At 36.4% G+C, this 15,766-nt stretch overlaps 1 protein-coding gene across 1 annotated transcript in view; it reads right to left on the bottom strand.

The window, feature by feature from the left end:
* LOC131192437 (glutamate dehydrogenase, mitochondrial-like) overlaps window positions 1-915 on the bottom strand; it is a 47,131-nt gene extending 46,216 nt beyond the window's left edge. Inside the window, exon 1 of the mRNA XM_058171583.1 lies at window positions 403-915. Within this exon, the coding sequence (XP_058027566.1) occupies window positions 403-889 (487 nt within the window). The 5' untranslated portion in view covers window positions 890-915. The remainder of the gene's footprint in view (window positions 1-402) is intronic.
* Between the last annotated feature and the right edge of the window lie 14,851 nt (window positions 916-15,766).

Genomic DNA, 15,766 nt, shown 5'->3' on the forward strand with positions numbered 1-15,766 from the left:
TATATTAAACATCAATTTATTTTGGGATTTGTATCTGAAGTCTTTCATCTGCTCAAGCAGACAACTTAACTATTAACACACCTAATTCTATGCACAGATTTGCACAAGAGTGAACCATAAACCATTATGTTTTAAATTTATTGTGCCAACCCCATAATGATCATGTGGTGTAGAATATCATACACAGACCAATATGCAGACCAAAGTTCAGTCAATCAGATCGAGGTCCAATCAATACAACCAATAACTGCAATCCTGTGCATATTTACTCAATACGTTTTAATATCTTCAAGACCAATTATTTCTTTTGAATATCTACACTTGCTTTGAAAGTACAAATTAACGATTTTGATTGTTTGCTTAAATTTACAGCACAGGAGAGGAGGCGCTCTTCAGGCTCACCTCCTTTGCACGGCATACGGTGCTGGCTGTGTTGGGCCCGACAGCCCTTGATCAACTCCCAACAGCCACTTTCTCTACGAAGGGGGAAGGCCACCTCCAGGACGTGGCCACAGCTCCGGATTGTGTCCAGGACCCCGCGAACCCGCAGCATTCGCTCATTCTCGCCCTTGGGAGTGCGAAGCCGCTTTACGAGGTCCTTTTCAACCACACGCTCCGCCCGGTCGAAGTAGCTTTCGATTATGCTCAGTAAGCTAAGTTCCCCCTCAGCTTCCTTTGCGTGATTCCAACGGCAGAGCACGAGCGGTTTCCCGCGACTTCTGCCTGGAATGTCCCCGCCCCCTACGGAGGGATCCTGTTCCCATGGAAACGAGGCCTGGTATTTCTGAACCCCTGTCGAACGCGGGAGCCCCGCTCTGGGCTGCCACGAATAATCCCGCCCAAAGGCCGTTTCTGGCAGCCGACCCCACGCCTTCAGCCACCACCGCATTGGACGCGTGAACAACGGAGGGCGCAGTCTTTCTTTTAACTAGGGCAGAACGAGCGCGAATTTTACTCAGCTCTGTCACGCAGAAGGCGAAGAAGGTGAGGCGAAACGAGGGAGCTAAATTTGACAGGGATATATATCGCATTGTGAAATTTTGATTGGACAGGAGATCATCCAATGGGAAAAAAGGGCGGGAAAGACGCCTTGGTTGCGGGGATAAAAGCAAGAGAGGAGGAAGAATGTAAATTTTATATCTAATGGAGAATAGAAGGCGATAGAGAATAGGTCTAGCACGGCGCTTTTTAAACTTGGCATATTAAAAAGATGTAGACTTCTACTCCCAGAATTCCCCAGCCACCATTAAAAAAAGGAATGAAAAAGATGCGATGGATGATGTGGATGAGGTTGCACAATATTCATTGATGTTGGATGTTGTGGAACCCAGGATGTAGATGTAAAAAGATGGGCGATAGGCACGTATGAGTAGTAAATCATACGTGCCTAAGTTTTGGAGTAAATTAAATCTAGCTGTATTTTTTTCTCTCATTTTCTTTTGTGTGTTATTTCTTATACCTATTCTATGATTTGCATCAGGTTGCTTACCTCAACTGAGACTAGCATATATGTATTATATATTTTACTTATACTTTTCACTTTCTATTTCACTTTCATAATGAACTATTCTTAATCTTGTTTACTTCCAGCTATCAAAATGCGTGTATAATCTGTTTATTAGACATGTCTAACAGAGCCCTATTTGTCAGTCATTGAATCCAATGAGTACAGTATATGTCCAATAACTTCTAAATATTGGGAATGTTTCATCCAGACAATCTGCATCAAGGTGTCTAAAAACATAGCCTCTCATTAAATTTGCCTTATTTTTGGTAATTCGTACTATGCATAATGTCAGTTACACAAATGATATAAAATATGTCATTTGTATCAATGTAGGTCAACAGATATTGTGGGGGAAAGTAATTAAAGAAATGGAGAATTGGAAGAAGTTACAATTATTGTTGGGAAGAGTGGCAGCTATAAAAATGAATGTTTTGCCTAGATTTTTATTTTTGTTTCAAATGATTCCAATATTGAAGAAAGATGCAAATTTACAAGAATGGCAAAAAGGGAGTAGTAATTTTGTATGGAAGAGTAAAAAACCGAGAATAAAGTTAAAAATAATGCAAGATGTTAGTTGACTATGGAAAAAAGGGGATTACAGTTAAAATCTAGGGAGAAATTGAGGGATGAAGGGAGAAATTATACATGGTTCCAGTATGGACAATTGCAATCTAGATGGAAAATAGATCAGAAAATTGGTATAAGGCAAAGTGATGATAACTTGGTAAAACAAATAAAAGATCAAGGTCAACAGCATATAAAGAGATTATATAATGTATTGGTTGAAATTGATTCAGAAATGCAGTTGGTTAAAGATTGTATGGTAAAATGGGCACAAAATTTTCAACAACCTATAATGTTAGAAACATGGGAAAAATTTGGGTGAGGAATGTTAAATTTATGCAAGCACAAAATTTAAGAGAAAATAAAATGTTTATAAAATGTTTTATAGATGGCATTTAGATCCTAAAAAAACTGTCATGTATGTATCCAAATGTGAAAGCAAAATGTTGGAGATGAGATTGTGAGGATGCTACCTATTATCATATATGGTGGACTTGCAAAAAAGTTAAAGCTTTTTGGATTAAAATTTGGTGGATTATGCAGAACATTTTGAAAAAGAAGATCAAGTTTGTTCCACAGTTCTTTTTATTAGGAATAATTCCAGATTGTACTGTTATAGAGACAAAACTGATTTTGAATTTAATAACTGCTGCAAGACTATTGATTGCACAATATTGGAAGAAAGAAGATTTACCTACAATTGGAGAATGGTTTAGTAAAGTATCAAATTTAGCAGAAATGGCAAAAATTTCTGCCTACTTGAAAGACTGTACACAAGAAAAATATATTTTGGAATGGAGGAAGTGGATCGATTATATTCAAAATAAGTATCAGATTAAAAAATATCAATTAGTTTTTGAGTGAAGTTAGGAATTGCTATGTATTAGAGTTTAAGAAAGAAGGGAATTGATAGTATGATGGTGTGAAATGGAATATGTTTTATGTTATATTTTAGATTATGTTTGTTAGTTACAATACCCTGTATTCTGTTCTGGGAAGTCTCGGGGAGGGGGTAATGGGGGAAGGGAAGATTATAAATTGATTGATTGCCATTGTACAGGAATAATGGTAGAATTAAACAAGTTGGAATGGTGTAAAGTCGGGACTGCTCGGTAACCACTTCCGAAGGGAAAGGATAAGGAAAGAGGAGTAAAGAAGGAAGAAAGTAGGTAGGCAGGTAGGTAGGTAGGAAAGAAGGGAGGGAGAAGAAAGGATAGGAGGAGAAGAAGGAGGAGAAGATAGAGGGTTAGAAAGGATGGTAGTAAGAAGTGGGAAAGAGGAGGGGATGTAGGAAAGTGAGGAGAAGGATGGTGGGGAAAGTAGAAGAAGGATGAGAAGGGTAGAAAGGATTAAGGGAGGGAGTGGCGGTCGAGCAGGCCTGATTGAGCATAATTTGAGTATAGGATCGATTGTTGGATAAGTGATTGTATTGTACACTGGTCAAATTGTGGGAATTATTATGGAAAATAAAAAATTTTGCCCGCGAAAAAATAAGGTCAACAGATATTATGCAAATTATGCCTCAATTATAAAAGTATAATTTATATTATAGTTATATATAATACAAATTATAAATTGCATATTATAAATGATATGATTTTTATAATGATAGAATCCTACAAATTGCCACCCAAAGTGACTTCTTCAGATTAGGCAGCTATATAAATTGATTAAATAAATGTATCTTTTTAATTAACCTTTCAATTTATAGTCTTCCTTGGAAATAATTCCATTGAGTCAATAGACTTTTTCAAAGTAAATACCAATAGGATTGGGATATAAACATTTTTTAGCTTGAAAAAACGTAGCAAAAAAGGATTAAATTAAAATATTCTCAATTAAAAATTATCTCCAGCTGTTTTGTGGACTAAATATATTGGAAGTGATGCTGTGTACTTAAGTGAAAATGGTTGATATCAAATATGGAAGGTTTTTTGTTATTTGTCATCAGTTTTAATGAGAAAACGCAATCCTATACATAGTTTTCTAGAGTTGAGCATACTGAACACAATGAGATCTTATTTTATATAAATATATAGATGATACTGTTTTACTTCTCAGATATATGAAATTGCAAGTAGCTTAATATTTCAATTATTTGAATTTCATTCCTGTTAAAGAAAGAATCACTCAATTTTTCGTTTTTTATGATAGAATAAAGGTTAGCTTACTACATGTGGAGAATTTAAACATTTTGGTTTCATGTTTTGATAGGCCATCTATTACAGTAATTGAATTTATTGAAGTTATTAGTTTCTCTCTCAGAATTAGCAACTTTTCCATTCCACTCAAACATTGGCATAGACTGCTTTCCATATCACGTTCTAGTTCTACTCATCCTCTAATACTTTGTTGAGAGTGGATAATATGACAAAATTCTAGAGTGAGACTGTTTTCAAGGCATATACTAAACCAGATAATTTTTCAGGAACTATATAGCCGCCTGCTTTTTTTTTTTTTTTAATTTGAAGAGGTACTATTATTGCTGGGATGGGATGTGGGATTCTCATTCAACTTTTTTGTTCAGCTTCAAATATAAAGACAGGCATCTCTGGATAAAACTTGTACTATATTGTACTAATCTCAGATTTGATGTTTATATTAAATTAAATTAAATTTATATTAATTAAGTCATTACAGTTTATTAGCTATTTAGGGTTTAGCTTGATATATTAACTCAGCTAATTGTGCCATATGAAACAAACGTGGTTTAGTATAATGTGTGAAGCAGTGATAGTGTATTATAACTTGCACCCTTTCAATCCAAACTCTGCCCGGGGTATTTCACATAATCTGAAATAATAAAAGCATCTTTAAAAAAGAAGAGAGAAATCGGGGGGGAGGGATTCACTAAGGAGAAATCAAGAACAGTACGGTAAAATCAGAAATGAAGATCAATGGTGGAAATCTCAAAATTGGAGTTGAAAATTGAACATGTGTTTAGAGTCGTAGACAAGCTAGAATGCTTCTAGATCTTATTTTGTTCACACTCCTACTTATTCTGGCTACTGTTTAAGAATATATAGTATTCTCAAGTGAAAACTTCTCAGAAACTTTCTATGTCAATTGAACCTAAAGATATCCTCTCACCTTGCTGGGGTTAATCACATTTTTCTATTTAAAAATTTTAAAAAAAGGAAATGAGAGTTTTCATTTTGCATGATTTTAGGATTAACTGACAGAACATTTACTCTTTTCACAATCTGATTGTGAAGAATTACCTATGTTCATTACTGCAGTTTCATTTTTTTAAAAAAAAATGGCTTTATATATTATTTCAGTGGTTTAGCATATAATAAAACTGCTAGCTTGGTAAATTTTATTATTAAAATCAACTTTATATCACCTATTCAAAAGACTTTGAATAAATAAATAAGCATAAAACAATCCATGAAAATCATCCTTTTAATATTACAAAACCGTTATAAAAATAAAAATAGGTCACCTAATGTTCGCCAGCTAAATATAAAATATTTGAAAAGTAAGATTTACAGTGTCTTCCTGAAGTAAAAAAAAATGCAAAACTAAATTGTATGTACTAATTTCAAATTTAAACACTAAACTAATTTCTTGTTATGTTTATTCAGATACATAAGCATTAATGCAGCCATTGGCAATATCTGTCCTTCCACATAGATGGATAACACACTTTTTCCCATTTGTAACTGCAGTACTTATAGTGGGTGTTTATGTCCGCCGATTTTTTGATGGATGAGCAGCTTTCAGCAGTATTAACGCAAGCTTTGTTTGTTAGACAATGCACCCGCTCCGCAAGGCATTCTGTTCTCAACAAAGACTTCATCATTTATAGTCTATTGGTTGCACAGCTTGTCTTTCTCCTAGTGTTTTGCAAACATCTGTGGCCTGATATCAGTATGATGAAGAAAACTGAGAAGTAGAATAACTGGCAACCACGCAACCCAAGAAAGAAAGATTATTATTATGGTCCGTTGCACAGTCAACCTGTTATTCAGACTGGATTTAGTATTTTTATCCACCTATCAAGTTCTTTCCAAGAATCTAGCATAGCATAGGCAGCTGTTGATGTTTTATAATGTTAAAGTTATCAAGCTGTTCTGAGTAAAGCTGCCTTTTGCAGTTGACTGAAAGTGAATTTATCAATGCCACAGAATTCAAGTGGTGCTCCAGTTATATTGGGATTATACCCAAGGTATCTATAACTATTAGTATTACCTTTGCTTCCTTTTGTCACAGTCGTTCTATTTGCAGGTCTTTCTATTTTGTTATCTTTTCCATTTCTTTCTCTTCTATTCTGTCTCCAGGTACTGCCATGTCCACTATCCAGATTTATTTTTTTTTGGTCTGTCTTATCAAGTCTGGACTGTGGCATGGGATATGTTTATTTGAATTCTAAATCCCAACAGCACTTCGGCTTACTTCATTGTGGTCTCATCAGTTCTTGCTTTCAGGCAAATGGCATCTTCCAAATGATGCTACTTCGTAATGCTGTCATTTGTAGTCAGTCTGATCTTCTTGCAGCCACTAACCAAGTGCTCTTCTGTTTCTTCAGCTTCTTTGCAGAGCCGGCATTTGCTGTTGCTGTCTTCTCAATTGTGGCTTTGTATGCATTTATTTTTAATGCTTGGTCTTTATTGTGTCTTTGGCTCCTGAGCCTGGCCTCTTGGCAGCGTGACTCAGAGAGTGAGGGGGAAGAGCCGACAGGGCTTCCCTTTGCAGGACCTTTCTCTCTGGCTCCGCTCCAGGTTCCAGAGGCAGGCCAGGTGGAGGAGATGACGAGGCCTCTTTCTCCCGCACCTTCCCCCTCCCAGGCAACATCTCAAGACCCAGCTGCTGACAATCAGTCCTGGTTAGATCCCAGGCATCGCAGAAAGAAGAGGCGGGAACAACAAAAGAAGGAGTGGGGCAGGCCTAGAGAGTGCTGAGTCACGGAGCCACACCCCACAAGGTATAAAAGCAGGAGGAGCTGCTCTATAGCTTCTTGTGACGGACAAAAACTGACTCTTGGAAACTTTGGCTGCAATATTTCGAGACTAAGAATTTGGCTTCTGGATTTCTGTTTATTTCTGTTTATTTCTGAACTCTTGGTTGCTCCAGCAACGAACTGCAGTTATGCTGGCTTCTGAGGAGATAAGAGAACTTGACAGGCAATCGCAGGTTCGTTGTCAGAACTGATATCTGTCGTAGGAATAAATTGCTGGCAGTTATAGTCAGCTCGCGTGTCTTCTTGGTTGTGGTTGCGGGGGGACAGAACAGTCTTGTGCAGCCAGAGTTAGCCCCTCTGTCTCTTTCCTGCTGTTAGCTGTTTGTCAGGTTTGTTATTATCTGTTTTGTTGCTACTTTTTAATGTACTGGCAACATAATATTTTGTCTTTTCATGTCCATTTTCTATGCTAAGACAATATAAATATTTTACAGGTATTAGGCTTTATTTCCCTTAATATTTGGGTATCTTTGTGATATGTTCATTTTGTAACACTATCTTTAACTACTGCCTAATTATTTGCTTGACTATATCCAAAATCAAATTTCCCAGAAGTCAGGAAAGAGACCAGTTATATGTATTTTGCTTTTAACATGTGTTCACCAACAAGATCAATACTTTCTCTTTAATTAGAAATATCCATTAAGATACAATGTTTGCTATTTATTCCAAAATTTATTGTTTTGGGGAAATAAATCAAAGTATACCAGAATTGTCATTGTTCAGAAAATTCTTTGTCAGAGTTTAGAAAGTAATAATTGCTTCTTGAGTGCATAAAATAGTCCTCATAGGACAGGTTACAAACTTGAACAGAATGGGAACTCCTCCAATGCGCTATATTTTAAGGCTCATGTGATTAATTCTCAGTAAGGCTCTTCCTGACAGATTATTATAAAGGGATTACAAAATAATCACAGTTTTAAATGTATTCTTCTCTTCTGTGCATGGATGAAATTTTTTTTGCCAGATCCTAGGCCCATTTTTCTGGAACAAACTATGCATGTTCTGGCAATTAAGGATCAAAAGGTTGATGTGGTCAGGACTTGAAAAAAAAAACAGATGAAAATAAAAAAAGCCAGAGGCAAGATACACAGTCAAAACATTCTAGTGTTTTAACACAAGGTAGGAAAAAAACCAAGAGGGCTATTAACATACTGTATCCTTTTCTTACTCCATCCATAATGCCAAAACATTTGCTAAGCATTTCATTTATTCTCACACAAGCTTTATGTCATTTTGTTCAATCATATGTCATTTTCATAAGATTGGCTGAGCATAAGCCAATGATTTGCACACACACAAAAAAGGTCTAATTTACACAAGTTGCTAAACAAAAAACTGAAGCCAAATACAATAAGACACATTTTGGCTCAGCACCTGATGACAATAAGGACACTGTCATTCAACATCATAGCCAATAGCAGCACATAAGGACTTTTATACTCAAATCCGATTCTTTTTAATTTAGCCAACTTATTTCATTGAGTCTTACACAAAATTCCCTGGTTTTATGCATTTATGGATAAAAGTATAAGATATATTTATGGTAGAGGAAGAGGTAGAGGGATGTTAATAGGGGACATGAATGAATATAAAGTTTTATGTGTAGTTGATGTGCTATTGACAGTGAAGCCAAATTATTTGTAGTGGGTATTAATATGAATATTTATAATTAGTGTTAACAAAACCAAGGTATTTTGTTTAATAGGAGAGATGAAATGAATAGTTTTAAGTTATACATAAATGAGGAAAAACTAGAGGAAGCAGGTGAATGGTAGGTTGTTTATCAGAAATGGGAAAATTGATGAAGAATGTTTAGGATATATAAATGCTAGCAGAAAGATAGTGGATGGCATGACTATTGAAAGGAATGAATGAATGTTAGTTAAAAGAAGTAAGCATACCATGTCAAAAAATGGTTCTGGCCAGTTTGTGAGAGTTGGATATATCAAGAGAAATATAAAAATTTATTGAATGGAATGTGAATGGGATACTTAACATATATGCATGGGTAAAACAAGAAAAGATACTCAGAAATAAATGGATGCTAAATGAAGGTGGATTGCATATAAAAATGAAAGACCAGTACATTGAAGTGATTTGGTCAAGTAAAGAGAATGAATGAAAATTGAATAACAAAACAAATATAAGAAGGAAGTATGAATGAATGAGTGAGTGAGTGAGTGAGTGGATGAATGAATGAATGAATGAATGACTAGGTTGAGAAGAAAAGTAAGATGGAGAAAGTGTGGTTTGAATGGTGTCAGTGAGATCCTCAAAAAGTTGGGTGAGAATGTTAAAGAATGAAAGATAATCTATGAAGCAAGTATGGCTATAGCAGAAACAAGAATGGACTGTAAGGATTAAAAAAATGTATGGTGAATGATACTGGTGTAAATTGCTATTGTAATAGTTTCTTCTTTTGCCTTTATCTGCTTTTCATTTCTTTTGTTTACTATTGCTTACTAATTTTCTGTGTTCTTTATAACATCACTTTTCTTGAAAGGGAAAAGTATTCTGGGCATCTATGTAACTTTGTTAAGCAAGCCACATCTTTGTTCAGGTGATGATATCAAAGGAATTACAGCTTGGAAAATCCATAACATCTTATTTATTTGGTTTGATTAGAGACCAGATAAGATTAGGGGTTCAGTATTTTTGCAAGTTTATAGCATCCTTAGCAGTGCCTAATATCATCTGGTGCTTTCTAATGCATTTAGGAACCACCCAACTTCTCATAGAGCAACTCATAAAGTGACATAGAACAATTGATTTAAACAGTTAAAGCAATGCTGGTATGGATAGAGTCAGGAAATCAAAGAACTGGGGAATACAGTGGAGGTGTTTATTTCTCTCTCATACACACTTTTAATGACAGAACTTAATTTTAGCTTGTTTGTCATTAATTATAAGAAGAAATAAATATGTATTCTTCTGGTAATTGGAAACATGCACACATATATACACACATATGTGTGTATGTACAAAATTATCCTTCATTAGTTCAGCCATTCCTCCTCCTTGAAGTCAAGACTTGCCATCTGTCAACATCACATCTGTTTTAAAGCTTGGCCTTTCTGCATGCCTGGCTGCATGAATTGGCACGGCATTCTTGCAGATAAAGTAAGCAGCCATCTGTGAAAAGAAGGGGTGGGGAAAGATAGCTTCAGATATCTTTATGCCTTTCTACAAGAGAAAGATCCCCACACCAACACTATGCAGCCCGTCAAGCAAATCGGGCCTGGCATATGCATCCCATAGGTCACTTTTGCCGAGATCTCTTCTAATTCCTGTTTATTTCTCATCTCTCTTTTTAAAAGGTTTCCTCACATGTGTTCCAGATGCAGAAAGTACTTTCTAGAAAATGGGCATGTCTTGGACTGTTTGCATGAGGGAGATCACAACTCTTTGTAGTAAGGAAATTTTCTTAGGAGTTCACAAATCATGTTTGGGTTTAGCTTTTAGTATATTATTTTATTTGTTTCCTTCACTCTGATTTTGTTTGTTTGTTTGTTCTTTTAAATACTGTTGATTATTGACAGAATAAATGATTGATTGATTGATTGATTGATTGATTGATTGATTGATTGATTGGACATATTAAGCAAACATTATTTCTACCAATGTGAAAATTGAATGTTTTTCCCTTTAACAAATGGCAATCTGCCATTTACAGATAATGAAAAGAAGGGTTTATAGCCCTTCAAAAGGAACAGTTCTTCTGAAAAATAAGTGCTGCCTCCACTCCTCTATATAGCAATAGTATACACAATTATCAAGCCCCTGTGCTTGATTTAAAATGCTAGAAAACACACACACAAACATGCATACCCCTAAAAAAATAACTTCAGATGTCTTTTTTCCTTTCAATGCAGCACCTCCTCTGTATTATACGTATAATTTTCTATTATGTGTTTCTTATCTGCACTAGCTTCCATATAGTATAACAGAGTTGAAAGGGATCTTGAAGGTCTTCTAGTCTAATCCCCTGCTCAAGCAGGACACACAATATCATTTCAGACAAATGGCTGTCCAGTCTCTTTTTAAAAGCCTCCAATGATGAAGCACCCACAACTTCTCAAGGCAAGCTGTGCCACTGGTTTATTGTAGGGAAAATTTTTCTTAGTTCTAGGCTGTTTCTCTTCTTGGTTAGTTTCCAACCATTGTCTATCGAGATTCTCAGTCATCCAGGGCATGGTTATCCCAAAAGTGCTTTTTCAAGAGGCAACTGGACTTTCTGGTTTTTCTTTGACGTCTTTGAGACTTTTAACTTCTCATCCAGAAGCTTCTTCAGCTATGACTGGATGGTGAGAAATGGAAGGATTTATATTCCTTCTAGACACTCCTTGAGCTGTCTGCAAGGAGTATAAATCCTTCCATTCCCCACCATCCAATCAGAGCTGAAGAAACTTCTTGGATGAGAAGCGAAACGTCTTCAAAGAAAAAACAGAAAGGTCAGTTGCGTTGTTGGAAGAAATATCCATCTGGGTTCAGTTCCAAGTGGGGACAAAGACACTGGAAACATGGAGGCTGCTTGGAAAGATGGTTTAATGGTGACCAGGATCACATGGCTTGAGATCCTGAACAGAAAAGGGCTGAGATCCTGTGTGCTCCCTGGTTTTATGCTTTTTCTGAGCTTTGAACTTTCTGGGGCACAGGAAGAGTATCCTGATTGGTTGTCAGACTCCCAGGGGGTGGGAGTCTTAGCTAACATTGTAGGTTGTCCCTCAAGCTTGCCTGAGCCTTGCTGGCTGATGTAATCTTCCCAGGTGCCATGTGGTGAGATGGGTAGAGGCTAATCCTATCATGTCCTGAGGACCATGTCTTAATCCCATCACCCTGGAGCTGAAGGTCTTCTGTGTTGTAGATAAGATGTCTTTTGTCTTTCTGGGGCTATTAACAAAGGTGGGAGCCGCTTTCCAAGAGCATGTTTCTCCTTTTCTCATCCAGGAAGGTATAATATTCTGCTTTTTAAAATATTTCCTAGAATATTTCATTCTTCTAGGAGGGGGGTGGGTGCTAAATTCCTACAGCGTCTTGAAAAAGCATCTTTGGGATTTCCAGCCATTGTTTCTTGTCTTGCCTTCTGGTGCTTTGGAAAATAGGTTGACTCCCTCTTCTTTGTGTCGGCCCCTCAAATATTGGAACACTGCTATCATGTCACCCCTAGTCCTTCTTTTCACTAGATTAGACATACCCAATTCCTGAAACCATTCTTCATATACTGTATGTTAGCCTCTAGCCCTCTAATCATTCTTGTTGCTTTTTTCTAAATTCTTTCCAATATCCTTTTTATATTGTAGTGACCAAAACTGGATGCAGTATTCCAAGTGTGGTCTTACAAGGCCACTTGTAAGTACCACTTAAAGTGATAGTAACACTTCATGTGATCTTGATTCTATATCTCTGTTAATGCAGTTTAAGATTGCATTGGCTTTTTTTGGTGGTGGCAGCACACTGCTGACTCATATTAAAGCTATTGTCTACTAGGACTCACAAGATTCCTCTCGCAGTTACTGATATTGATTAGTTCGACTATTGCTTTTTGTGTGAAGACAAAGAAAAGAAAGAATTAAATAGTTTTATTTTCTTCCTGCTGCCAAAAATTTCTTTGCAATCGTCTCCCATTAGTGGACCAATTTTTTTTCAATATTTTTGTGTTTTTTCTATGTTGAAAGAAACTTTTTTCATTATTTTTGCAAGTTTTACTTCACTCTAAACCTTAGCTTTTCTGACAAACTTTCCAGATTCATCTATCTTTTAATTTTCTGCCTTGGTTATGTATCCAGAGCCGCGGTGGCGCAGTGGATAGAGTGCAGTACTGCAGGTTATTTCTGCTGATCACCGGCTGCCAGCAGTTTGGCAGATCGAATCTCACCAGGCTCAAGGTTGACTCAGCCTTCCATCCTTCCAAGGTCAGTAAAATGAGGACCCAGATTGTTGGGGGCAATATGCTGACTCTGTAAACTTCTTAGAGAGGGCTGTAAATCACTGTGAAGTGGTATGTAAGGCAAAGTGCTAGTGGTATCCCTTTTTCCATTTTTTTATACTTAACCTTTTTGTCTATCAGTTTATGACAGAGTTCTTTATGAAATCATGCTGGTTTCTTCTTGGATTTCTTATTTTCCTCTTTTTTCGCCATGACTCCAAGTAGGCATAGCCCGTAACCCTAACTCTAATTCTAACCCTAACCCTAAATTCATTTTCATTGGCAATGGGATTTTCCCATGTGTTTTACTGTGGCCCACAAATAACTCCAAACAAAAAAAGCTATCAGCTAAGGTTTCCTCAGAAAAGCTCTAAGAATCAATCCCTAGCATTCGTTTTTGGCCATGACTCCAAGAAGACGTAACCCTAACCTAACCCTAATCCTACTTTCCTTTTTATTGGCAATAGGATTTTCCCATATATTTTATTGTGTCCCACAAACAAATCAGAACAAAAAGCTTTTAACTTCACTCTCTTTAGAAAACCTCTAAGAATTTGATCATAGTATTCGTATTTGGCCATGACTCCAACTCAACCTAAACCTAATCTAACCGTACTTTCATTTTCATTGGCAATAGGATTTTATCATGTATTTTAATGTGGACCAAATGAAAAGCTGTGACTCTCTCTTTCCTTAGAAAACTATTAAGAATATATCCTGAACAATAGTTATCAGCCATGACTCCAAGTAACTCTAACCCTAACCCTAAATTCATTTGCATTGGCAATGGAATTTTCCTATGTATTTTACTCTGGCCAACAAACTACTCTAAAAACAAAAGCAATCAATGCTGTTTTCCTTAGAAAACCTCCAAGAATCAATCCCTAGCATTCGTTTTTGGCCATGATTCCAACTCGCTCTAATCCTAACCTAACCCTAACTATAGTCTCATTTTCATTGGCAATAGGATTTTCCCATGTATTTTAATGTAGTCCAGAAAGAAGTCAGAACAAAAAGTTACCAATGCTACTTTCCTTAAAAATCTATCGCTAGCATTAGTTTTTGGCCATGACTCCAGCTCAGCCTATTCCTATCCCTAACCTTCTCTCCCTACTTCATTTTTATTGGCAATGGGGTTTTCTCATGTATTTTAATGTGGCCCCCAAAGAACTGAACGAAAAGCTGTCAACTTCGCTTTCCCTTAGAAAACCTCTAACAATCCATGCCTATCATTAATTTTTGGCCATGATTCCAAGTGGGCCCAACCCTAAGCCTACCCTAACCATGGTTTTATTTTCATTGGCAATGGATTTTCCCACATATTAAATTGTGACTCAAAATCAACTGCGTATAAAAAGCTATTATCATCTGTTGCCTTATAAAATTGCTAAGAATCTATCCCTGGTATTCATTTTTGGCTCCAACTTGATCTAACCCTAACTTAAACCTAACCCAAGTTTCATTTTCATTATATTTTCCCATGTATTTTACTGTGGTCCACAAACAACTCCAAACAAAAAGCTGTCATCGTCTCTTTCCTTAGAAAACAGCTAAGAATAGTTTTCGCTCCAGACTCTAAGTAGACCTAACCCTAACCTTTAATCTAGTTTCATTTTCATTGGCAGTAAGATTTTCCTATGTGTTTCACTATGTCAAGTAATTTCAAACAAGAAGTTGTAACTGTCTCTTTCCTCTAAAAACCTCTCTCTATCCTAAGCATTAGTTTTTGGCCATGACACCAAGTAGACATAACTCTAATCTTAATACTAACAGTAGATTCATACAGGAGGTTACAAGATTAAGAAATTTATTTACAAGATGTTCAGAAACTGGAGATTGTTTTAAAGCCTGTAGGAAGCAATGTCTAAAAGACATGGATCAAGTTTGAAAAGCTAGACATGATTGAATGAGTTAGCATTTAGATGTGAGAACACCGAGGTTGAAGGCTCAATTGAGAAGATGGCATCAAATTATTTTCATGCTGTTGCTAAGAAAACTACATGGACATGTCTGATCTATAGATAATTAGATCTCAAATGCATAGTTATTTGATTGATTACACACTTGTTATAATCAGTGGGGTGCCATTTTGTGACTGAAGTACTGCCATCTGATACGAGTAAGTAATTGCAGCCTGTCCTAATGTGCTTATTGTCCTAATAAGGAAACTTGTGTGTTAAGGTAAAAACATACTCCAGTTTTGTTGTGGCTTTGTATGACATACCAGTCAACCCATTATGTCTTGATATTATTTGTTATGTAATCAATTATTATGTAATCAATTATCATCAACTCTTTAAGTATTCATGGGGATTTATAATGCTCTACATAAAATTATAAAAGCATAGATGAGTTTGTAAAACATTGTAAAATCATCAGCCTGTTCCAGTATTCACAACCCAACAACAATCTTAGGTATTAAAAGCTCTACAGTAAAACATTCCATTGAAGACTATCAGGGTATCATTCAGATTTCTACAAGAAAGTTACTTCAGGATGGAACATAAACCAACATTTTTTCCCTGGCTTTCGCTTCTTATATCATACATATAAGGGAGACACTCAGCATTTTAGCATGGGACAAATGGTTAGTCCTACCTGAAAGATAGTCCATATTTTTCGGACTATAAGATGGACCGGTGTAGATGCACCAAGATTTCAAAGAGGTAAGCAAGAAAAAAAAGTTTTTACCCTCCCCGGCCCCCAGGAGTACTCTGCAGGCCTCCCAAAGCCTCTGCACCAGTGGTGAAATGTAAAATTTGTTACTACTGGTTCTGTGGGTATGGCTTGGTGGGGGGGGGGA

Source organism: Ahaetulla prasina, chromosome 2 (assembly GCF_028640845.1).
Source record: "Ahaetulla prasina isolate Xishuangbanna chromosome 2, ASM2864084v1, whole genome shotgun sequence".
NCBI classification, from domain to species: domain Eukaryota; kingdom Metazoa; phylum Chordata; class Lepidosauria; order Squamata; family Colubridae; genus Ahaetulla; species Ahaetulla prasina.